General features: G+C 36.0%; 1 protein-coding gene across 3 annotated transcripts in view; it reads right to left on the bottom strand.

The window, feature by feature from the left end:
- The window catches only part of LOC150105360 (transducin beta-like protein 3), a 324,945-nt gene that overhangs the window by 273,794 nt on the left and 23,791 nt on the right, over positions 1-27,360 (bottom strand). For all 3 annotated transcript variants that reach the window (XR_016548482.1, XM_090394739.1, XM_090394738.1), the window contains exon 2: positions 13,162-13,258. Coding sequence is in view for 1 of the 3 variants with exons in the window: in XM_090394738.1 (XP_090250864.1) it covers positions 13,162-13,223 (62 nt within the window). In the remaining 2 variants the exon portion in view is untranslated. The remainder of the gene's footprint in view (positions 1-13,161; positions 13,259-27,360) is intronic.

The raw sequence follows: 27,360 nt of genomic DNA, 5'->3' as shown, positions 1-27,360 counted from the left end.
CTATTTATGAAGCAGTATTGAAAGAGGAAACTCAACTAGATACATTTTTGAATCTGGATAACTTGTATTTAGATAAAGATGGGTTACTCTTATCTAGACAAATGGAAGATGGAAAGTTGAAGGTGAAAATATTGGCACCAACTGAAATGATTCCTTGGATTATGTATACTTTCCATGATTCTGACTTAGCAGGACACCAAGGGTTTTCTAGAACTTTGGAAAGAATAAAGGATCGTTACATCTGGAAAGGTATGAAGAGTGATATACTCACGTATGTCAAGTCATGCCATAAGTGCCAAATAAGATCCCCTTTTAGAGGAAAAGCTCCTTTACAACCATTTCCAATTCCAACTAGACCATTTCAAGCTGTTGCTATTGATGTAGTAGGTCCTCTACCAATTACTAAAAAAGGAAATAGGTATATTCTAGTAATCATAGATATGCTAACTAGATTTCCTGAAGCAGTATCAATGAAAGACCAATCTGCAAAAAACTATTGCAAGAAAGTTTTTGAATATGATAGTTTGTAGATATGGAACTCCTCAGACCTTACTTTCAGATCAAGGAGCAAATTTCACATCTGAACTATTATTACAGTTATGTAAATTGCTTAATGTTAAGAAGATTTTTACAACACCTTATCATCCGCAATGTAATGGTATGTGTGAAAGACTAAATAGAAACATAAAGCAAATACTTTCAAAGTTGGCAAACACCAAAATAAATGATTGGGATACACATATCTCTCAAACATTATTTGCATGTAGGTCTGCTTTTCATTCTGCTATCAAGGAAAAACCATCTTTTGCATTATATGGTTTTGATCCAGTTTTTCCTAATGAACTTGTTTCAGTTATTCCAAATACAGGATACAGTGATATAAATGAATATTTAGAATTAGTAATAGATAAGTTTTCCACTACTCATAGACTAGTAGGTGAGATAAGTAAATTAAGTGCTCAGAAAACTAGACAATATATAAATCGCTTTAGAAAATATAAATCTTTTGTACCAGGTGATTTGGTATTGTTAGATGATAAATCTAGTATTAAAAGAGTTGGGAAATTAGGAAAGAAAGCCTTAGGTCCATTTAGAATTTTAGACAATTTTTCTCCTGTGAATTTTAGAATTCAAGATGTCAATAATCCTAGTAAAATTTTAAATGTACATTCTGATAGATTAAAAAGGTACTTTTTGGGAAATAAAATTTTAGTTACTTTAGGTGATAATATGAATAAAATATTGAAGGATGAATGTAGTTTTCCTAATACTAATTGTGAATCTTATTCAAAGTTAAATGATAGAAAAGGGAATAGATCTAATATTCATAATTCAAATATGCAGCGAAAGAAAAAATTAAATTTTGGTAAAATGAACCAAAATACAAGAAATTTTAGAAATCCTAAGACACACATTTCAGATGATGTACAATGTAGGAATAATGATAATCAAATTGATTCTAATATTGATGAAAGTATAGCTGAATTTCATAGGTTGATAAATATAGGATTAAATAAGAAAAGGGAAGTTAAAGATACCTCAAATTTAGTTAGTAAGGATAAGGAATCCCAGAAACTTTTAGAATCTCAAAAGCCTGTAGAAACTGATTCTGATAGTGATGATTCTATAGATTTAGGACATCATTCAAGTAGTTTAAGTGAAGTGTTTGAAAGGTATAAAAATGAAATTTTTAAGTATACTAATTTGGAAGAAGAAAGTTCAGAATTATCTCTAGTGTCAGATGATTCTGAAACTAGTGATTCAGAAGATATACATAATGATTAGATAATTAGATTAGAACTTAAAATATAACGATCTAGAAATAAATATTAAAATTTTGTTTAGATGTAGGTTAAATATAAAAAAAATTTTTTTTACAGAAAAATGAAACTGATGTAAAAATAATCATATTATAAATTCTGAATATTTTTACGTATTAATATTGCTTGTTAGTTTTTGTTTTCATACACGCAGTGTCTGCACTTGTGATGTGCTCGTTATGAAAATATTATGTTAGAAGTAATATGTAAAAAAAAAAGTAAAAATATTGAAGTACTTACTTAATTGATTATTTGTATTATTTATAAGAAAGTTTGTTGTATTTTTTAATGTTGAATTTTGTGTTTGTGAAAGACTTTCTTCAGCGCTGGTGGATACAGCGAGTCAGCCATATTATTACAATGCGTAGTTTCTGACGTTGTTGAAGTGCGCATGCTCCCGGAGTGAACTTTATGTTTGATTGACAGCTGACAAGAAAGCGTTGCGTATCCAAGTTACAGTGGTAAACAAGAGAGCGTTCGGAAAGTTTTTTAGAACACTGGCCGAGGAATATTCAAGTTGGGAGGAACTTGATTTTTTGTGTGCGGCAGTCAAAAGGGAATTTCATATTGTATTCCGAAAAAGGAATAGTGGAAATAATATGTTTCAAGAAGGAATAAGTAAAGAAAAGGGAAATCTTGAAACTAAGTTTTTATAAACTGGCCAAGATATATTCAAGTAGGAAGGAACTTGATTTTGTTTTGTGTGAGGCAGTAAAAAGGAATTTTAAAGGGATCCTAAAAAATGAAGTACAGAACCTTGTAACTTCTGGATAGAGCCTTAACAGGAAGAGAATAAGACTATGAACATTTTTTTTTGTGATTGTGAAGGAAAAAGTGTTTTGTCTTAAGAGTAAGTTTGTATTTTTTAAATAAGGCCTTGGATCCATTTAATCTGTAGTTGTAGTTATGTATTTTTACTAGAAGTGTATATATGTTGTTTTAAGTTTTATTAAATGTGTTTATTTTGTACTTGGTATTGAGTCAATGATTAGTTGGATTCTGAAAGAGTGAGTTAAAGTCATTGCACCAATTGGAGTGAACTCTTTGTGCAAATATAATAACATATAGGGACACTCGGAGTCAATAATAAAAATAATTGTTAGTAAATGAAATATTATTTATAATACACATTATAAATAACTAATGGCGCAGCCTATATAGGATAAATCATTAAATATTAACAATGGCACATATTATAGGATAATTCATTAAATATTAACAATGGCGCAGTCGCCTACAGGATAAATAAATTCATTAAATATTAACAGTGGCACCCTTTAGGACTCTAGGACTGACTTCAGTTGTTTTCTTCAGCCATTTTTGCTCAGTGTTAGTGCCTGCGTGCACATTTCATTAATTTTTATGTTCCCTGAAGATGGTAATGTAACATTACCGAAATATTGGAAGTATTAATTAAAGTTATTTAGTTAATATAATAATATACGTTGTTCTTTCCTGAAAATTAACAGTTATCACCAACGTATAAGCTTATCTACAAGAATTGAGTTCCTTCTATAACATGCTGCTTGAGGAAGTTGTGTCGCAACAGCTCAATAAATTCGGTTTCATTCTTCTCGTGAGATTTTAGGGCTACCTAATCAATGTTTGGATAATTAAAGTCCCCCATTATGATTACTCACTTCACACACATCTTTATTTGGTGATGCATTTCTTTGTCACTAGCAACTGATCTACTAGGTGTGTAACAAAACCCATTATGTATTTGATATCCACTTCACACTGCCAAAGGAAAAACTGTACTAGTATTACAATGATAAGTCTCAACTCTAACTAGATTCAAGTCATCCAACATAATTAGCAGCACAACCCTCCTCTCCAATCCTGTCTATCTTTCCTACAAAAACTGAAACCTTCACACTCAATACTAATTAGTATATCTACTTCTGACAGCCAGATCTCACTAATGCCTATAATCTGAAGTCCTAATGTATCAACCAAGGCAACAATCACTATCCCCCTTCATTTGTGATACTCCTAGCATTCATGTACAGACATAAGTTACCTGCATGCTTTTTTGTATTCTCTTCTCTGTAGTCTGTGTGACACAGTTGGACAACTTACAGATCTCTGTTCTTATCTAATGCCTTACTTATGCTGACATCCTTGTTCATATGTGATAGGTGTGAATCAGTTAAACACAATTTTTTTTTTCTCTTCATAATCATTTCTATTATATATATTTGTGTTAATGCCCATTCCCAGCATTAACACAAATACATAACACTGTCGCTCATACACACAGATTCTCACCATTCCTCCCATGATAATTTAGTTTTCCTGATTCTCTGTATTAGGTTTCATACAAGTTAATAGTTTTTAAAGACTCCTAATACACAACACATTCAAGTGTAGATTGTCCCTCTTCTACAAATCCATTCTTCTCTTGAACACATTTACACATCCAAAAACTTGTATCAATTCCTTCCATAGCGTATGCATCAAATCGCTTGCCAACTTCTTAATTCTTTTCTATCAGATCTAGGTAATGTACTTGCGATGTTCACTTTCTCACTTTTCGTTCTCACTTCTTCCAACAACCCTTTCATAATCCTCTCTCATACTGAACATTGCTAGTTCAGTCATTTGTGCCTACTAGAATTATGATTGCCTTTGCTTTGCTTGTCTGTTTTTCAACTGCATGTGCTATATTTTTAATTTTTGCTCTCAAAAAACTTGAAGTTATAACCCACACATCAATGACGTAGTTTATAACAAAATCTCTATTTAACATAGCATCTTTCTTTTTACAATTAATGTTACCTATCTGATACGATATCTAGTCCTTGAAGTTTTGGTTTAATGGAATGAAAACAGCACTGGGAATGAATTATATGAAACTTTAATGATACAAATATTTTATCTCTGTTACAGAGACATATTCAAGGATGCAATATAAAAATTGCAAGTGGATGTGATTTACTATGAGGAGTTTCACACACTATATTTATTGAAGCTGGTTTGGTTTAGTTCTTAAGATTCACTGCTGATTTTATTAAATCTCTTCTGTTTGTATTTCCAGTTGTGAAACATAGTTTTTTTTTTTTCCTTTTTGCTCTATGTAAGGCATCCAAGGTTCTGCCAGATCTGAATGACAATAACTGTGGTGGCAAATGTAATTCTTGTGTTCTTCAAGATAGACATTGGCAGATCTTCCTGTCTATTCACAATAAGCAATGTGCAAGTACGAGTAATTATATACACCTGGAACTAAGAGTGGAGAGAGAGAGAGAGAGAGAGAGATAGTCTTTAGGGAAGAAGAGAAGGATAACCAACTTTCTGTAGTGCCTCATAAGGAAAGCTAACAGCACTGCTATATTCTGTATGTTGGAGGCTGTTGAATGGTAGAAGGAACAAGCATTTTGTTAATTCTATTAGAAATATCATATTTGCCACACCTTCATTACATAAGAAGGTGTGGCAAATATGAATGGTGAAGTTCAAATGTGAGAGAAGGCTGACTGGAACTGATAGGTTTGTTAACAAGAGTTACTATAATACCATATTAGTGGAGAAGGGAAGATAACGAAGAGTATAAATAAATGTATCAGCCTATGAGAGTAGGTTTTCCTGTATAAAGGTGAAGTGTCTAGAAAGTTAGACCAGTGTTATTTGCTTTTTTTGGATACTCCACATAGAGTCAAATGGAAAAAGATTACTATGCTTCACTGAAGTAAGTACAACAGGAGAAGCAGTTGTTTAGAATCAGCAGCAGATCTTAAAAACCAACCCACACTCAATAAATAACCATGGTTGTGTTAAACCCTAAAAAAAAGGAGAAACCATAAATCTTCTCTTAGACATCCTGTCCAAAAAGTAAGTTTGACTACCAGTGCACATAGAGGACGCTGCTCATACAAAACTTTAGGTTTAGAGTATAATCATTTTTGTTTACTCTTGTATTACTTGTATGCACATTACAATTCCTATACTGTATTCCTGAACTTCCTGAACATATTCATGGTAACAGAGAAAAGAATTAAACATTAAATCATTAAACCTTTGTTCAATTCATTCATAGTGCTATCTGCATTTCATTAACCAGTGACACACACACACACACACACACACACACACACACACACACACACACACACACACACACACACACACACACACAATTAGTTTCAACCAGTATTTAAGCCAAAATACATGCTTAATATCGAATTCTATTCAGAATGAATAAAGGCCTGATAATAGAAAATACACCAACAGGTTAAAAATACAGGAAAACCTAGCTTAATGCGATTAATTAATCCATCAATTAATGCACATTAAGTGAAATTGCATTAAGTGAATGCAATAAACAACAGGAATAATTATAATTCATCCATCAGTTAGCATAAATTTGGGGGAAAAAATACAGTATAAGTTATATTAGAGGTTAAAATCATCAAAGTTAATAAAAATCAGTTGCATAAATTTTTATTTAATGTCTAAACATTTGATTGAGCTACCTTTTTACAAAAAAAAAATTAAATGAAGTTTGAATAGTGCTCAACGTTTTCATCTTGTCATGCAATTTGCAATAGCTGGCGATCGCTTTATCAAGATTTTGGCAGACGGTGAAGCTTCGTTCCATATCAGGATCAGCATCAAACAAAATTTTCTTAGCATGCTCAGAAAGCTAGCCCAAGTTCTTTTGCAGTTAACTTCTTAATAGTAACATTCACTTCTTGTTCACATGCCTTATCTTCATATGCACCCTGTTCTTCTAGTTGAAGGAAATCATTCTCACTTAACTCTTCTGAATGGGAATCACATCTTCATTATCCACTTCATTAAATCCAAGTTATTTTCCAATTGCGCTGATGTCTTCAAAATGTTAAATCTTAAATTCTGCACAAAATAAACTAATATAGGCTTGAGTTTAAAGTCGCCTTCTGCATTACCTCCTAATAAAAGTGTAAGATGATCTTCAGATACTTTGTATCCTGGTTGAGATACTTCAGTTTTAGCTAGGAAAGTTTTTGTTGGCATACGCATCCAAAAGAGACCAATTTCATTAATTGTTGAATATTGCCAATCATCATAATCACCCTCCTGAATTATCCTTTGCAATTTTTTATGAAAATTCGCTGCAGAATCTTTATCAGCACTAGTAGATTCCTCAGTTATTCTTACGTTATGCAGTCCAGTTCAATTTTTAAAACTGGTCAAACCATCCTAAACTCGCAGTAAAGCTTTCACATTCCTCTTGAAATTTGGTCTCTTTCAATCAGGTAAAATATTGAGAGCTTTTGCCTGAATATTCCCTGTACTAAGAGGTATTATTTTTTGGTTATAATCCTCAATACAGAGTGATAGAAGACGCTCCATCTCGATCATTAATGGCTTCTATTTCGGGTGATCTGCATGCTTAAAGAAGCAGTAGCAACTTTTCCTTGTTCTTTGTATTCTTTGCTCTTATTTATTATAGTCCAAACTGTAGACTCGCTGTATTCCAGGTCTCGCAAAATCATTGTATTACTAACACTAATTTCATGTCTCTTATGACTACTGGCTTTTCCGCTCACTGCAAATTGGTGACAAAAAATTTTGCATAACACAAAATTTCACATAACGTAAAAAAATCGTGTTAACTGATTAATCACTCACTTAAGGAAACACAAGATGGAAGAGTCATCTCCAGAGAGGAGAGGGAAAACCAGAAGTTGGAAAAATTTTTTAGGGAAAATTTTTAGAAAAAGGAAGAGGCCTTTGTTAGATCTTGAACGATAGCTCTATTAAGAATAGAACTGCTCCATTCAAGATTTAACAAGAAGAACAATATCAAGCAAACGCACACTTGTACTCTTGGCAAAAGCAGACAAAATATGTGAAGATGCAGATATAAACTTTGCTTAAAAAGGAATTAAAATATAAAAGAAGAGGTTGAATCTTAAATTAAAATGAAATCGAAGAAGGAAATAAATATTAAATTGTACTATGTTTAAGGTTATTGTCTAAAATAGATGGAATCTTAATTTGTCAAAAACATCAATGTTAAAATATGACATGTATAATGTATCATCGTCCAAATGATAGTTCAAAGGTTGCAGTTTGACCACCAAAGATAACGTAACGAGCAATGAGTAGGCATTCATGGAAAGTGCAAGAAATTTGTGTCCCCCGAAAAAAGCGATGCGCATACAGCAAGGAGGTGACGTCACTCGGTGACAGCAAATGGGAGAGCGTTGTAGACATTTGAAGTGTGGAAAGAGGAATGGGGTTTAAAACGGATTCACATCGTTGAGAGGGAACTTCTTTTTTAACTTCCTTTTACATTTTTCTCCTGGTTCCTGTGGTGTTCCTCAGTTGCGTGTGCCCTCCCCGTGGGTCTCCTGCTCGAAGTTCCCGAGTGGATCAGCATGCCTGATACCTGACAAGACATGTGAAGATGACAAAGCGGCAGCTTGTTTTCCGTTTGCTGAGTGACGCAAGTCGAAGAAAGTATAGCACGAGATGACGGCAGTGTTCGAGTTTTAGACCATTGGTGTGGTTCTAACTGATGAGAAAGCAGCAAAGGATTCCTTTGAAGATAATGTTAGAAACAGCAACACGAAAAGTTCGTAAGCCCAGAAGAAACAAGTCGCGAATTCGGGACGAGCATGTGACTCCCACGTGGCAGAAATCCATCGTACAGAGGGCAATCTATAACAAAGAACAGACGGAAGGCTTGAGAGATCATCTAACAAGGTGGTAATGTACAAATCTTCCTTTTTTATGTGTTATCTATTAGTGATGAAGGTGTAAAATGGACAGAGTTTAGAAAAGAAGAGAGAGAGAGATTATGAGAGAGTTTTCTGTGTTATGTTAATCGAATTGGACTGGTAGTCTACGTTCATAGTTGTCTAGACCAAGTTTAATGTGTATAGGTCGTTAGTAGCAGTAATCTAGTTTAATACCGACATCCATGTTTGTATTATAGATGAACATAAGATTCTTATGAGTGTGTTTGAATAGTCTGTCTGTTTGATTATTATTACCCTGCTTTACTTGTATTTTAGTATTAATCTTAATTTGCTTGATTATACGTGTTATTTAAATTGTAATGTTCTTAGATAAATAATAAATGTGTTTTTCCCATGTATACCTGAGTTTGTCTGAGTAAGAGATTGAATTTTACCACTCATGAAAATATCGAACCTATGTTTAGAGGAAAAAGGGGAATTTAAGATTTGTCAAGGCCATGACTGTATACTGAGAACTCAATCTACCTAGCTACTTAATCTATATAAGGTGTTACTTAAATTCTGAGAAAGTTTCTTCGGATAGGAATTTCTATCCTAGAGTTCTGACTGGCGCAGCATTAACAAATAAATTTCGTCACAGCTCGAAGAGAGAAACAGCCCCAGAAAGTCAGTTAAGAAGCCAGATCTCAGTAGACACAAGGAGAACAATAGAGGTAAAAATATATAAGGAAACAACGACGTAACAGTATCCATACTTGAAAACTAGACAAAGTCATCAAAACCTGAAATGTGGAAAGGTAGCTGGAGTCGATGAAATCTGAACAGAAATGCTCATATATCCAGGTATAAAAGTTTTACAGTTGGTGCATTGCATAATTCAGAAGGCCTACTTAGAAGGTCAATTCCAGATGACTGGAGCAGAGCTCTCATTCTATCCATCTACAAAAAGAGAAATAAAACTGAATGTGAAAATTACAGAAATATTTCCCTGATGATAAGATTTATGCAAGTATACTTGAGAAATGGCTAAGAAAATTTCTGAAAGGGAATCCTGGTGAAGAACAAGCAGGAATCAGGTCGAAAGAAGTTGTCAGAATCAGATTTTCACTTTAAGACAAATTGTTAAGAAACCTAGGGAATATAACAATGATTTGCATTTCGGTTTTGTAGATCTGGTAAAGGCATATGATAAGGTGCTAAGAGGAAATGTTTTCAAAGGTGTAATTGGGACATTATATTGAGCAATAAATAGTTTCTATTTAAGCTGTAAGTCAACAGAACTGAAGGAGGTATGAGAAGATTGATATTAAATCAGGTGTGCGACAAGAGTGCACATATCTCCACTGTTATTCATTATCTATACGGATCACATTATGAAGCAGTGTTGGTATTAAATCTAATTACAAAATTGGTGATGTACTGAATAAATCCAGTAAAAGTCTGTGAGATTCCCTGACTAAACTGAATAACTGTTGTAATAAATTTGGTATGAAGATCAGCAAAAAGATAAAGACAATGAAAATGGGCATAAACATTGTAAACATCAACCATATCCTGAATGGTGAAATGGTGAACCAACAGAACAAGTAAAACATTTTAGCTAATTAGACACAATTTTTAGGGAAGTAAAAAATAGACAACAGAAATAGACATATGGAAATAGACAACAGAACTAGTAAAGCTGGCATGGTAGGAAGTCAGCTGAATAAAATTTGTATGGAACAAGAAAGAAATAAGCTGTATACTAAACAGTGTTTCAAAGCAATTTTAACTTATAGATCTGAGAGCTGAGTTAGAAACAAACCACTAGAAATTTGAATAACATAGAAAATATAAACAACAAATGACATGATAAAAAAAATATAATTTTCATATCTTTAACAAGTTATATATCACGAGAGACCTCTAGGGAATCAGGAACTCATTGAGGGAGGTCATACTATTCATACCAACTGTCATACCTGTTTTGAATTCATTCACGCTACTTGCATGCACAATATCGAAAGGCAATCCATTCCAATCACACACTACTCTATGAGATAAAAAATGTAGCCCTAAACACCTTCTTGACAGCAATCATTCTCAACTTCCAAGGATGCACTTGAGTCCTTTTCCCACACTCCATAAAATGAAAAATTCTTTCTACTGCAATTCTGTATAACCCTTTTAGAAGTTTGTAAGTCTCATTCATGTCACTCATCTTTCTCCTGTTTGCTAGTGACTGCAGCCTATAAATTTTCAACCTGTCTTCATAATCAATATTCCACAATCCCAATATTATTTTTTACATTCTCCTTTTCACACTCTCCAATGTATCAGAATCACCATGGAAACCAGGAGACCAGACCTGCATGCAATAGTTCAAGTGTGGTCTTATCGAGGTCTTATAAATAGGAAAATGACTTCCTTATCTTTACAAGTCAAGGTTTGTTTCAGAATTACCATTATTCTCAGAGTTGTATTTATATTTATTTGCTATATGACCTTTGAACTTCAACTTCTTGTCTACTAAAACTCCAAGATCTCTAGCCTCATCAGTTTCTTCAAGCATAATCCCACCACTATAATACAACATTGGATATCTAATCTACCAAAGTGCATGACCTTACATTTAATTAACATTGAAATGACATCAATTTTCACATGACAAACATTCCCTTTGCATCATCAGCAAATAGCTGTATGTTGCATGTCAAATGCTTCTCAATGTCATTAATGGCACACCACCAGTTACCTTGAATTGCAGAGTCACCCCTCCCCCACATCCTCTTATCCATGCCAATAGTTTATAATTCAATCTCATATTCTCCAATTTATGCAACAGTCTTCCATACTATATTCTGTCAAAACCCTTAGCAAAATCCAAAAGTATCATAGTATATCCATTCCTCTTGTCTAATTCAGTGATAGAATTATTACGAATGTAAGCAAATTGCAAAAACATGACTTTCCTTTAGTAAACCCATGCTGTTCATTGCAAAGTAGAGTTTCTGGGAGCCCTACTTTTCCAAAATCTTAACTACCACTCCTGAGATACTGATTGGTCGATAGTTGGATACATTGGTCTTTGCACCATCCTTTTGCAATGGGATTACCATACATTCTTTCCAAATGTGTGGAATCTTTCCTGTTCTGAGACTCAAATTAAATAGCGAGTTCAGATGAATACTCTTTTAGCATCTATGCTGATATCCCATCAGTTCCAGAATATTGCAGAATTCTTATTCAGTTTGTGAAACAGCTCTAGTACTTTCCCCCCCCCCTCATCCACATGAGTTTCCTCATATAGTGAAGAGGTAGCAGTGAGTTCAATGTTGCATATACCAGGTTGATAGCTTTTAGCAAAGTGGCTGCTCATGACTGAAACAATTACCTCTGCATGAGTCATCCGCATACATCTGCATTCAGTAGCTATTATTTCAAATTCATTCTTTATTTTACTTGCAGCATAACAATGGAATCCTTTTGGATTGTCTTTAACTTGCAGAGCCAGTTTCTTTTCATAGTCAGACTTAGCTTTCCAAACAACGCTTGTGACTCTTATGGCCTAAAATTATAATTATCATAACTGACATCACCCTTATGCATATGATATTTCTTCTTGCTTAATTAGATTACACTCCACTTCACTCCTACTCTATTTAATCTAGGGACACATTCTGATATCACATCTTTTAAGTATTTTTTTAAACACTCCCAAAACACTGTCGATATCCTTCTCATCCAATAACCATGGCACAGAACCCAGCATACCCCTAAGGTGATCATAATTTCTTGCTTTGTAGTTCAGCATGTAACCTTTTCTGAATGGAACATTCATAAACTTTACCACTTCCCAAGTGAGTACTGCATGATCACTGTCACCAACCGGAATCAGAATAGTTTCATCTTTAACTGAACCCGCCCCCCCCCCCGATACATCTAACACTCTTAGACATTGAATTCATGTCCTCTCTCTTACTGAATTTATCGCTAGTTAAATCACTGGTACCTACCAGAATTACAACCTCTTTTGCTTTGCTTTTCTGTTTTTCAATTGCTTGTGTTATATTTTTGGTTTTACCTTTGGGAAACCTGCTCTTCAATAGCATGTTTTATGATAGAGACACCATGTCAAATAACACCCTTCATTTTATACCAGATATTTGTTATTATGCACTAACTTACCTGATTCCATGCTTTGTTTCCATTTTGCTGCTGAACTTTTTTATTCTCCCTGAGTTCCTCTAAATGCCGCTCAACTTTTTGTAGTTCTCTTGTCATCTGTCTAATAATCTGCTTTAACCTAGCAATTTTGGAGCTTAAATGATTTTCAATATCATCTTTACTGGACAAAAACCTTCTGACCTAACCCAACCCTACTAAACAAAAAACCTTGTTCCCAAAAATCTTCTTGTTCACTACTGTTCTTGTTAGACTTCCGTTTCTTCTGCATTTTTGGCACCATTTTAGAGCTGTATTTAATATTAAAATATCACAATAAAAATATGTTATAAAGACATTAAATACTCTAAAAACACAAAAATCTACTCTAATATACCATAAAACACTTGTTTTTATATTGTATTCTATTATATATAATAGATTTATAATAGAATTATATATTATATCATATTATAATAGTTATATTCATTCAATTTTCACAGTACCTGTTTCTTGTAGACCGTTTCATCTCTTTTCGCTTCCAAGATAAAAATGTGAAATAACTCATAAACAAACACAGATGCCTTCTAAATTTCTTTCTTTCTATAAGTAATGTTAAATATCAACATCATTTTGAAAACCATACAATAATGCATAAATTGTAAAACTATCATAAGAATAATATCTCATCATCACCACAAAGATCTTAAACCTGATAAGATCGAATTAATGCCAATATAACAATAAAAGAAAATAAATTTATACTACACCCTCTGTCCAAAAAGAAACCGAACTTTTCGAAAACAGAAGAAACTAGTGGCATCACCTGTTGTATCTTTTTGTTGTCGAAAGCAGCAACCATCATTAGTGTCGTGTCAACTGTTTATGACATTTGTTTCATTAGAAGCCGAGTTATAGTTATAGAATCCAAGAGTGACAGCGTGTTTTGACGAACGGTCAGAAATTGAGTTTCAAACAGTGAGCTGCAATTGACTTTTGTGTTAAACTTGGTAAAAGTTTTACTGATACGCATCAAATGCTTCAAAAAGCATATGGTGATGAATGCTTATCCCATACTCAAGTTTACGAGTGGTTTAAGCAATTTCAAAGTGGTCGTGAGACACTTGAGGACAACGAAAAGCCGGGCTGTCCAAAAACTGGACTGAGCGAAGTTAACATCCAAAAAGTGCATGATTTCATCAAAGAAGACCCGAAATCGTCCATGAGATTGATTGAAGATGAATTGGGAATTCCAAAATGAACTGTGCACAACATTTTGACTGAGAGTTTGGACCTTCATAAATTGAATTCGTAATTTGTTCCCCACAAGTTGACCGACGACCAAAAAATGTATCGAATTGAACAGTGCAAGGACCTCATTAAAACCGCTCATAAGGACTCAAACTTCCTTGAAACGATCATTACTGGTGACGAAATGTGGTGTTTTGAGTATGAGCCCGAAACAAAGCGCCAGAGTGCTGAGTGGAGACCACCAGAAGAGGGGCATCTGAAAAAAAAGTTGCTTGGAGAAGTCAAACATAAAGACAATGTTGATTTGTTTCTACGATTCCAAGGGCATTATCCACAAAGAATTCGTTCTGCCTGGCCAAACGGTCAATGGTGAGTTTTATCTCGAAGTTTTGAAGCGATCGATAGCAAGAATTCGTCGTGTACGACATGAATATCGGTGATGTAGGCAGTTGGTCACTTTTGCACGATAATGCACCATCTCATCTCATCACATCTCATCGTTCGAACATTGTGAGACAGTTTTTGAGCAAAAACCAAGTTTGTGTGTTGGATCACTCGCCGTATTCACCTGATTTAGCACCCTGTGACTTCTTTCTCTTCCCCCGACTTCATTTGTCGATGAAAGGAAAGCAATACGACACCATTGAAAACGTTCAAGCGGCAGTAACCATGACCCTCAACAGTATCCCAAAAACCGATATAAAAAACTCATTTAACGAATTAATTGACCATGCCAAATGCTGTATCAAAGCTGAGGGGGAGTATATTGATTGAAATAAATGATTTGAATAATTATAATTGGCCTGTGTTTTAATTTCTTTCAAAAGTTTTCAGTTTCCTTTTGGACAGAGGGTGTATTTTACGCTTCTAACTCTTTGTATTTTAAACTGAGCAACTTAAGTTTTATAATCACTCTAAAACACAATAATGTTTTTCATTAAAATGAATATTCATATGTCAGATATGGCTGATATCATTAACAAAGACAACTCTTGCTACAACTCTTTATATTGATATATGCATCATTTTGCTAATAAGCTAAAGTGTGGAGTGATTTTAATGGTCAAAAGGATTTGTATTTGGGGATGGATTACAGTTGAACATTTGATATCAGGCACTTGAGGAAACTGTGGAACATTTTTCTGCTTGTTACAAAGTAAATTATACTAAACAAGAATATAATTTCTTGTCTAGTATAATTTGCTTAAAGAAGCTTGGCTTTCACTTGTTCAGTGAAAGTGCAAATACAAATGGCCAGGGGAAGCTAGGTGTGAGCTGCATGAAAGCATGGACACGTGCATTAAATTAAGAGGTGAAACTGCAAGTCTAATGGAGTGATTTTACATTATTTTGCAAATTTCCTTATAAAAACATTCCAAAATAAATCTGCTCTTATGAAGGATCTTAGTTTTACTTCAGAGGACTCTGTGCATAGTAAAGATGGCTTGTCCAATAAAACCTGACTGTTCTGGTTCATGGCTGTTTAGAATCTTCTGTTATTTGTATAATTTACTGTTCCATTTTTGTACTGAAGATACCTGTGAAACATAGGTGAAAATTTTACAATTAAATCAAGGTTTTCTACATGGTTTTACTGTCTTTATTTCAATAATATGCCTACTCACAGTTTTCCAATTTTAAAAAAGTAACAACTATGAAAATATGGAGCAGAATTCGGTTGAGGAGTCAACTCCAGTTCTATTGAAACCAATCACGTTTTAGAAGTTTCCTGAACATTCATCAACCTTCTTGGTGGTCGGCTATCATGCATATATACTTATACCAGAAACATCAGGAATAAAGACAGGATAATTTTTAGTCCCATCTCAACTAGCAGTTCTAGTTTTAGCTCTAGTAGATATACTCAGTCAAATCAAAATTTATCAGCGTTAGTAAGACTTGGCTGACAGAGAAGAATATATCCTAACAGGAACAGAATGTGACAAGTGCAGTGAAATCCAACAAGATAGAGCTGGAAAGTATTGCTAATGATTACAAAGAGTTAAATACAACCAAAATAGAAATCTCCAGAATTGGCAGCAATGGAGATGAGGCTGTTTGATGTGAGAAAGAGGTTAACAAGACAAAATGCAAATGGATACTGCTACTAGGAGAATCAAGAGGACTGAACTGCACAGACAAAAATCTCATTGATACAATTACCATTATTATGGGCAATTTCAGTTTGGGGATATAGACCAGAGGGAGAAGAAAATGAAAGATAGAAAGAAAATTTATAGGATTATTCAGCGATAACTATCTTAAGAACTATATGATGGAAGGGATGGTATACTGGAACACTGGATCTACTAATAGTATCTAAGAATCTGTCTATAAAAAAGGTGACCATTATGCCTCCAACTCACTGGACTGAACATGCAGTTTAACATTCTGTATATAAGAACTCTGGCTATGGAACTGTAAGGCAGCTTGAAATTGCCTTTGTATGAGAAACTGCAAAAAACAAATCAAGATTGCATGAGGACTCAAAGGGTATCTCAATTAAGCAATATCTGATCATATCCCCAAAGATGAGAATAGATCATATAAGATTTAAATAGATGAATAACACTTTAAAGAAAGAGCTGCAAAAAAAAAGAGAGAAAATTGTAAATCTGATATTGTGAAAAGGTTGATAATATAGCTCAGATTCACTACTCTGAACAAGCCAACAGGCATAGTGGGAAAGGCAAAATCAGATTATTAAGTAGATAAAAGGAAGAATATCATAGATGATGGAAGGAAAGGGCCACATTATTATTATCAACACACCTCAATGCAGTCAAGAGACACATGGGAGGTTACATACACAGCTCATCATACCTTGACTTAAATGTATTTACTGTCTCTGCACTCACACTCTCGGGCAATGCATTCCAATCACTCACCACTCTCCATGCAAAAAATCTACTCCTCAACCCCTTGCTCACACCCACCTTATACAACTTCCGGGGATGGCCTCTCATTCTCCCTGTCTCCAAATATTCTATGAAAAATCTTGTCCACTTTAATCTGGTAATTTCCCCTTAGCAACTTATACATCTCGTCCATGTCTCTCCCCCCTCTTCCTTCTATCAACTAGGCTCTGCAAATTGTGTCCTCTCAATCTATCATCCTATTCCACATTCAAGAGAGCAGAAATCAACTTGCTGAATTGTCTCTGAACCCTCTCCAACAAATTATCATCCTTTTGAAAACCAAGGAAACAAATCTGTGCACAGTAATCTATATGCAGCCTGATCAAAGCCTTGTACAATGGGATCATGACATCCTTACTTCTACACATCAGTGTTCTCTGCACAATTTTAACAATGTATACTAAAAAGATTAATTATAAAAACTTTAATTAATATTTTTCTATATTTTGGCAATGTTATATTGCCATTCAAGGATCATAAAAAACATCAGAGGCACTAACACTGGGCAAATGAGGCTGAAGAAAAGCAACTAAATCAGGCCTAGAGTACCAAGATCTGAGGAAGAATGCTTCCCAAATTTGGGACAGTCTTATGCACCCAAATTTGCTGAGGTTTGGAAAGTTTTTCTAGAACTGGGGATGATTTGAGGAATAGCCTTTCGTATCTATATTTGCTGCAGTGTAAATAGAGTGGCCTTCTTCCAGCATATATTTGTTTCGAGTTGTGTAAGGTTAAACTTTTGTCATCTTATTTTTCTCAGCGGTCTAAATCCAAATTTCAACATAAATGTTGCTATGACTAAATTATGGTCACTTCCAATGTCAGCATCTGGCAAAGATCTGGTTCTTGAGTTTATGCAGGTTTTATATTTAGTTTTTATAAGTATATAATCGATTAGTTTCTGAGTTCTTTTATCTGGGGGAGATCCATGTCCATTTTCGTAACCTTTTATGTGGAAAAAAGTGTCTGCAAAACAAAGTATCAGTTTCATAGCCCTGTCATTTGTTTATCCTAATCCAAAAGGACTGATGAAGGGGAGAAAATTCCTTCCCTATATCCATTCCAATCACTTTATACTATCAGTCTTTCTTAGGTGTTTCACAGATCAGATTATTGATTCGGTCATAAAATTATAAAAAAATTATATCACAGTAAAAAACAGTTTAACACTCCTTTAAGAAGAGTACTATTTATAGAACCTATTTTTTTATACAAGATATAAATATACCATCAAGATTAAGTGTAAATAAGAATTGTTTAAATAATTCAATTTAGTTAAAGGAAATTAATTAATGCTTGGAATTAATTACCAATCAAGTATATATTTTATAGCATTTATTGTAATTCACTTTTATATAATTATATAAATAAAATTCTTTCTGGAATTTTTGGATTAGCAATTACTATATGATAAATTAGTTAGCATATCTGCTCTCAAGCCAAGAGACTGCAGGTACAAATCCTGCCAAGGGCATGGATATTTGTGATTATCTTTCATTCATTCATACAACTATATAAACACTCTCCCAAGATGGAGTGGGTCACCAAGGGAGAAGCAGACCACCCAAAACCTCCCACAATGGGAGAGACCTTTACACAGCAGTGGGGAAGATATAAGCTGATAAAAAAAAATAATAAATAAATGAAATAAAAATTATTACATACTGCATCTGGTAAAACAATATTTCATAGTAGGGGACTCTGCCTCCCAGTGCCTACGGCACCCAATCCCCCCCCCCCAGGTTCTGGACTGGTAGGGCGGTTCTCCTTGAATTCTGATGACTCGAATTTTGAAAACTCGGGGGGGGTCTTCCCCCTGGCTCCCCCCCAGAGTTCCAGAATGGTATGCCAGTTCTCCTTGAATTCCGAGGAGAATTCAAGGATTTTGAAGACTCGAAATTTTGAAGAATTCGAATTTTGAAGACTCGAAAGGGGATTCCACCCATCCCCAGCGCCCAATACCCCCCCCCCCCCGAGTTCCGGACTGGTAGGCCGGTTCTCCTTGAATTCTGATGACTCGAATTTTGAAGACTCAACACTCAGGGTAGCCCCTGAGTTTCAAAACATTTCAAATAACTTGACAAAAACGTTACAAAAAAAAGGCTTATCATTTTATATTATACGGTAGATATATAAAAATAAAAAAGTGAGTAAAGTACTGTGGAGTAAAGTAGATACAATTTAGATGTGACCACAAGTGCCAGCATAGTAACCCTGTAAATAGCATTTGTTTCCATACTGCCAGCTTGCCTGAAGAAAGACTGTTGCAGGTTCGATTCTGATTACCAAGATCAGATTCGAAGGAAAAGCGATACGACACTATTTTTTCCAAGACATTATTATCCCCAAGATCCCATGGAGTCAAAGACTCATCTAGGAGATCATTTTATCATACACACAGCTCATCATACCATGCCTTAAACACACTCAAATTTTCTGCAGACACCACACTCTCAGGCAAGGCATTCCAATCATTCACAACTCTGCATGCAAAAAACCTGCATTTCACTCCTCTGCTCAGAGGTATACAGTTTCCAGGGATGACCTGTGGTTCTCCCCCCGATTTCTCAATGTTTTCTGCAGGATCTCTCAAACACTGATCCTATAACAACCCCTTACTAACTTATAGTTCTCTATCATATCTCCCCTCTTCTTCCTATCCACAAGACTCTATAAATTGCATCTTCTCAACCTTTCTCATTTTTCAGATTTCTCAGATTTCTTTCTCAGATTTCTCATGAAGCCTCTCAACCCTTTCCAGCATCTCTTTGTCCTTTTGACCAAATCTGTGCACAGTAGTCCATGTGTGGCCTAATCAAAACCTTATACAAAACCAGAATCTCTCTACTTCTATAAGTCACTGTCCTCCACATCATTCCCAGAAGTCTTTGTGTTGTTCTCACAATTTTGGCAATGTGTTCCCAAAATTCCAGATTCTTTTCCACTATCACCTCAAGATCTCTTATTTCCTCCACCTCTGACAATATATTCCCACCAAGCATAAATTCTAGATCCCATCTTTGTTTACCAAATTTTAAAACTTTACATTTTTCAACATTGAACTCGATCTCCATTCCCATGCCCATTCGATCAATTTATTCAGGTCTCCTTGTAAGACCACAACATCATCTCTAATCTTCATGGTTCGTCGCAACTTCAGATCATCTGCAAACAACTGAATATCTCCATCCAAATCTTCGCCAATATCATTAACATACAAGTTAAACAGTAATGGCCCTAAAACAGATCCCTGAGGTAAGCCACTAGTGACTTTCCTCTACTGGGATATTGCTCCCCCATACACAACTCGCTGATACCTATCAGATAGCCAGTCGATCCAATGCACTAATCCATTGGTTCTCAAACTGTGGGGCATGAAAGTATGCCACGCCCCCCCTTTCAAGGGGGGGCGTGGCATACTTTCCTACAGATAAAATTTAAGATTGCCCTAAATCAGTTTTAAAAATAACAACAAATAAAAATACAGAAAGAAAAACTTTTGATGATACAAGTTTTAATTATCATGAATTTCAAAATAACTGATAATTATACGCGTTATGTGTTCGTCAGACATGTTGTAATAGATTTCACGGTATTTTTTTATTTTTTTTAACCTAGATGGCGCCATATTAAGACTTTAGTCTTGTGTTGCACGCTGCAATTACTTATACTAGCCCCACTGTTACACCGGATTGTGGTTGTCTTGGTTTTGTAACAAACTTTGTGTTGTGTGCTCTGAAGACGCTGGATATAATACCAGCAAAATATTAGCTTCTAAGTTAATAAACAGTTATTTTCTTATCCATCTGTGTTCATGTTCATATCATACCGTGAAATCTATTACAACATAACTAATAATTATTTTCTTCACTTGCACTTATAAAACACATGTGCCAGAGGCAGTGTTGATAGATCGGTGGTAGCCGCATCTTCTTCCAGGCAGCACTATACACGTGCAGCTCAAAGCAGAGACTTAATGACATCTCATTTTGGTTAATTGCAAGTGTTAAAACTAATTTTTATTGTAGGCCTAATATTGTGATACTTTATTTTGTGTCAAAAACTGTTAAATAGAATCTAGAAAACACATAATAAACTGAATAAAACATAAAAATCAGTATGACTTCTATTTTGATAAATAAAACCAGTGGGGCAGAGGGCAGACAGTGTTTTCTCTTTTGTCAGGTGGGGCTCAGAGGTAAAAAGTTTGAGAACCACTGAACTAATCTAATATCCAACCCATCCACTCTAGTTTGACTATCAACTTATCATGCAGTAATCTACCAAAAGCCTTTGCGAAATCTAAGTATATTACTGTGTATCCCTCTCCTCTGTCCAAGAAAGCCGTCACCTTATTGTAATAAGGTGACGGCTTTCTTGGACAGAAAGCCGTCTTTCTGTCCAAGAAATAGGATCCACCTTTTTTTTTTAAGGTGGATCCTAGTTCTCACCAGCTTCCCAACAACTTAACCACAACACCTGACACACAGATAGGCCTATAATTTGATGCTTGAGTTCTATCACCTCCCTTATGAAGCAGCACAACCTTGCCCTCCTTCCACTCCTTTGAAACTTGACCCAGTGCAAGACTTATATTAAAAAAATGTCAAGGCAGATGTCAACTCCCTGGCACATTCCTTCAGAATGCATGGTGAGATATTATCAAGTCCCACAGTCTTATTAACATCATGTTTGCTCAACTCTCCACACACCTCTTGTAAATTTACAGTCAGTCTCTCCTCCCATCAACTACTCTCAATCATTCTTTGACCGATTCCTAAGTTAGTCGATCTCTGGCACAGACAAGGATATTTTTCCTCAAGAAACTGGTTCAGAATCTTATACAATCATTCTTTGACCGATTCCTAAGTTAGTCGATCTCTGGCACAGACAAGTAAGAATATTTTTCCTCAAGAAACTGGTTCAGAATCTTATACAATCATTCTTTGACCGATTACTGAGTCAGTCAACATCTGGCACAGACAAGGAAGGATATTTTTCCTCAAGAAACTGGGATTTCAACCCCACATCACAAATCATCAAACTTCTAGAAATTACACTACTACAGACAATAACATGAATGTTAGGGTTTAGGGCACTGGGATAGCAATAGCTGTCTGCTTTACTCCCTGTCCAAAAAAAACTTCAAAAAGCTCAAGTTATCATTGATAGCTTGAGCTCACTACAAGAGAAAGTTGAAAGACAGAGACTGGGTATCCTACATTCAAAAATTTGTGCTAAAGGAGCTCTGCCTACATGTTCCCTTTGGGGACTAAAAGGCAGTGGAGAATTTATTTTTTATTTATTCTTTTTTTTTTCCTTTACTGGAATTTTAATAATTACTGGCAATGCTTTTGTTACCATAGTACTGCTCAAATTTAAGGAGAGATTTACACTCTCCAAAATTAAAACAAAAATGTCAACTAAATAAACTACAACTAACTTCCTGCTTCAACATTAACTGGATCAGTTTTCACATATGAGGTGCTTTTTAATGAGATTATTATTATTATTATTCAGGCCTCCATAGAGTCAAAAGACTCGTCATAGGAGATCCTTTCTAAGAAACACAAGTCTATCAAGACTTATTGAGGGAGGTCCCTCCTAGGAAACACAAAGTCTATCATACCACTCCTTAAACACATTGACCATACTCGCTCTCACCCTCTATCAGGCAATGCATTCCATGGTTCAACTATCCTCCATGAAAAGAAACCACTCCTCACCATCATTCTCACAGTTTCCTTTCACAACTTCCAGGGGATGGCCCTTGTCATGACTCCTTCCTGCTGTTCAACCAAGCGAAAGAACTCCCCAGTGCCAACCCTGTAACCACCTCTCAACAGTTTAAAAGTCTCAATCAAATCACCTTTCCTTCTTCTATCCACCAAACTCTGCAGTCCACGCTCCCTTAACCAATCCTCAAAACTAACATTCTACAGTCCTGAGGACACCATCTTTGTTATCTGTCTTTGTACCCTTTCCACAGTTCATTTATCCCCTTCAAATCCTGGGGACCAGATCTGAGAACAATATCCCAAGTATGGTCTGATCAGAATCTTATATAATGGAATGATAACCCTTTTATCAGTGCAGGTCAGTGTCCTTCTCATTATTGCAGCAATACCCTGTGTTACCTTCACTACCCTTGTAATATGTCCCTTAAATTTCAGGATTCTATCAATCATCAACCCCAGATCTCTTGTCATCCCTACTTCCTCCAGTTTAACTACTCCCATAGAGTATGCAGCGTCCCATCGATGTGGGACGCTGCATACTCTAAACCTCAAGACCTTACATTTTGCTGCATTTAACTGACACCCCCATTCATTTGCCCATCTATCTAGCTTATTCAAATCCTCTTGCAGGGCTACCACATCTGCACTATTACTAACAACCCTACCCAGCTTCACATCATTCGCAAACAACTGAATATCCCAAACTTTGTACCTGAAAATATCTTCAGGACTGAGGTAGATGGTGCAACACCAGGCAACTCCGAGCAAAGGTGAACCAAGCTCTCATCACTCCTTGTCTTAGTATCTCCCATAATGCAAAGCACATCTCCTTGCAGAGATGTGCTTTGCATTATGGGAGATACTAAGAAGATACATGTATACTGCTATGCATTAAGGGAAGGGCCACTACCCAGACTGGTTTCGACCTCAAGGCAGGGTCTGTCTCCCATTGATGAGACCTCAATAAAGGTCGAAACCGGTCTGGGTAGTGGCCCTTCCCTTAATGCATAGCAGTATACATGTCCGCAAGTAGATGTGCTTTGCATTATGGGAGATACTAAGACAAGGAGTGATGAGAGCTTGGTCCACCTTTGCTCGGAGTTGCCTGGTGTTGCACCACCTTACCTCAGTCCTGAAGATATTTTCAGGCGCAAACTTAGTTTGCTTACACTTGGATAAAGGATTAAACTAAATTTATTATAACTGATATTATAACCCTTGAAATCCATGGACAATGTCACTGATATAAAGGTTAAACAATATAGGTCTCAGTACTGAGCCTTGTGGAACCCCCACTTGTAACTTTCTGCCTCTTTGATATTGCTCCACCATACACAACTCTCTCTGATACCTATCGGACAGCCAATCCTGAATCCAGTTGACCAATCTGACATTCAGACCCATGTGCTGCAACTTGAATAACAGCTTATCATGTGGCACCCTGTCAAATGCCTTTGCTAAGTCTAGGAAAATGGCAGTATATGTCTTTCCCTCATCTAATGCTCTTGTAACTGTATTATAAAAGGCTAGCATATTGCTAAAACAAGAGCACCCCATCACAAATCCATGTTGACTCTCACAGATAACATTACCCTCATCTGCCCAATGCTGTATACGGTCCCTCACTACTTTCTCCAAGATCTTAACAACTACTGATGACACACAAACTGGCCTATAATTAAACACTTCCAGTCTGCTACCACCCTTATGCAATGGCACTATCTTACCTTCCTTCCATTCCATGGACACCTTTCCCACAGCCAGACTTTCACTGAAAAGCCAGGTCAAAGGCACTGTCAGTTCCCTAGCACATTTTCTCTCAAAACTTGTGGTGAAATACCATCCAGTCCCACAGCTTTACCGACATCCAGAGTACTCGGTATTTGGAACACACTCTCCTCCTGCACCTCTAAACCTTGAACCTGCCCTATCCCTCTAGTATTCAAACTGACTCCTCCAGGATGAAATACTCCAATAAAGTGTTCATTGAACAATTCCACTATGCTCTCTGCATCAGTCACTCTATTCCCATTTTTATCACACAATGTCATTCTTCCACAGTCATTTCTCCTCCTACTGGCCACATATCTAAAAAATTCCGTAGGATTTTCCTTGGATCTAAGGGCCAATCTTCTCTCATATTCCAGTTTCGCCTTCCTTACCATACTAGTCACTCTCCTGGCCTAATATCAATTGTTTTTTATAAAGTAGGTAAAACAGTCAAAGGATAAATGATCAAAATCAGCTGAATAATAACACAACATGTAGAGATTTTCGCAGAGAAAGATAGCTCTACAATCTCTTCATCTTGAGTTTTTTACTGTTATTACATGATCTCCCTGGAGTACGGGGACTCATCACAAGTCTGCACAGTATAGTTAATGTGCACTCATTATGATAAATTACAAAAAAAAAAAAAAAAACCTTGGTTCTTTCAGCAACATAACGAAAAATTATACTCAAAATAAATTTTTTATAAAAAATAGTTGAGTGATGCAACTGGTTAAGGTGTTTGTAAAGAATATAAATCTGCCATGCAAGCTCTAAAGAATGAATTTCAAATAATAAGCAACACATTTATACAGAATGGCTATTGCAAGAAAACAATGAACAGAATTCTCAACATGAATACACTGAAAAATAAAATAATAATAATAAATAAGAGATTATAAGGCCAGTATTTCCATACATTCAAGGAATAGCTTTCGTACCAATCAGCATAAGTCAAGACAGGATCTCTCTCTCTTCTCAGATTGACACTTAAACCTAGCCTTTTCTTGCATGAACGCATCATTTCTATAGTATCCTCAACTTCAAGAAAAATGGCATCTTTTTTTGCTCAAGATGTTATTTCTCAATTGTCAAGCTACTAACTCTGTACAAATCCCAAATCCATCCAAGCTTGAAATACTCCTCACAGGAGTGGTGTGGAGTTTGTGGACGTGTGGAGTGAGTTTGATGGACGAAAGGATTTATACAAGATGGATGGTTTGCATCTGAATGGATTTGGTGTGCGGAAACTGGAAAAAGTATTGCTGAATGAAGTGTAAGTGGATGTGCAGATTAGAGTTATTAAGGGGGGGGAAGATGGATATGCAGACTTCAGGGAGGCAGTTGAGTGTAAGAATGTGTATAATATGCCCGAGCTAGTATGAAGGACAACAAATCAGAATGGGATAGTTAGTATAAGGCACCAAGAGAGGGGTGGGACTAACAGGCTTCTGCATTTCATGTATACTGATGCCAGGAGTATTAGGAACAAGACCAAAGAATTTTTGGCCTTCGTTGGCTCTTCCTAGCCACCGGTTATTGGCATTAGTGACACATGGCTGACCGAAGATGATATAGAATTAAATGGAGGAAGGAGTGCTATTGATGATAGCTGATGAACTGCAGCCAAGGAGAATAGAAGTTGAACTGCAGGATAGAGAAAAGAGCACATTTGAGGCTATTTGGTGTGAGATTGAGATTAGCAGAACAAAATATACAGTTGGGTGCTACTATAGACCAGGTGATGGAATAGATGGTGAAGATGGTATGTATAAGCAAATAGACGCAATGTATGGAAAGAGGGTAATTATTATGGGAGATTTCAATGATGGTCGCATTGACTGGAGTGAGGAGAAGACACATGGGAGGAAGGAATTGGATTTTATGCGGTTATTAAGGGATAACTATCTGCGACAGCATGTAATGGAAAATACTAGGGGTCAGAGAGTGCTTGACCTAGTAATTACATCTGAGGATTTGGCTGTAACAAATATGACCACATTGCCACCAATTGGTGAGAGTGATCATAGGGTCTTGAACTGGGAGGTGGCTAAATGTGTGGAATTTTTAATTAAGACAGGGTACATGTGGAATTACTAGGCTGGTAAGTATGACAAGCTTACGAGATTGCTTGGTTCAGTGCCATGGCATGTAAAACTGCAAGGGCTGGATGTTTGATAGTGCATGGGAGGTGGTTAAGGAGTGTTTGCAGGAGGTAATGGCTGACTATATACCTAGAGTCCGAATAGTAAATCAAGTAGGTGTTAAATGGATGAATAACGCCATTAAGCTTGAGCTGCAAAAAAAGAAACTGTGGAGGGAATTTAAGGAGAAAGATGACCTGCAGGCACACGAATGGTATAAAGCGCAGGCCAGAAGGGTCACGAATGTGGTAAGAAAAACAAAAGCAGATTATGAAAGAATGTCGATGGTAGGGAGGTAACCGAATTAGTCGATATAGCGGAATTACTGAGCAAGCACTTTGCAAGTGTATATCATCCAGGTGGTAATATTGCAGGAATTAAGGAACCAACAGCTTATTCGGGAATCGTGGTGAATGAAGTGGAGATGAATAGTCTATTACAAAACCTTAAGGTGAATACATCTGTGGGATTGGATGGTATACACCAGCTCGTGTCGCACGTGAAGCGGCTAAACAATTGTCAGTGCCCTTGACCATTTTGTTTAATTTGAGTCTCGGGTCCGGGTTAGTCCCGAGGGGGTGGAAAGAGGGGAAAATAGTTCCAGTGTATAAAGGAGGTTCCAAGACTGCTGTTGCAAATTACCGACTGATCAGCATATCAGATGTTGTTCTCAAAGTCTTGGAGAAAGTAGTCAAGAGGAAAATACAGGAATGGATAGATGAAAATGGGATACTGTATGGGGGACAGCAAGTTTTGTGAAGGGTAGATCATGCCTTAGTAACTTGCTTACGTTTTATAACACAGTGACAGCTGAACTGGATAAGGGTAATGGGTTTACAGGACCTTGCTAAGGCCTTTGACAGGATACCACATGGAATTCTAAT

The sequence above is a fragment of the Typopeltis vanoorti genome, chromosome 6, assembly GCF_054136105.1.
Source record: "Typopeltis vanoorti isolate ZY-2024b chromosome 6, IOZ_Tvanoo_1.0, whole genome shotgun sequence".
NCBI classification, from domain to species: domain Eukaryota; kingdom Metazoa; phylum Arthropoda; class Arachnida; order Uropygi; family Thelyphonidae; genus Typopeltis; species Typopeltis vanoorti.
This window is presented reverse-complemented; position numbering and strand designations above follow the sequence as displayed.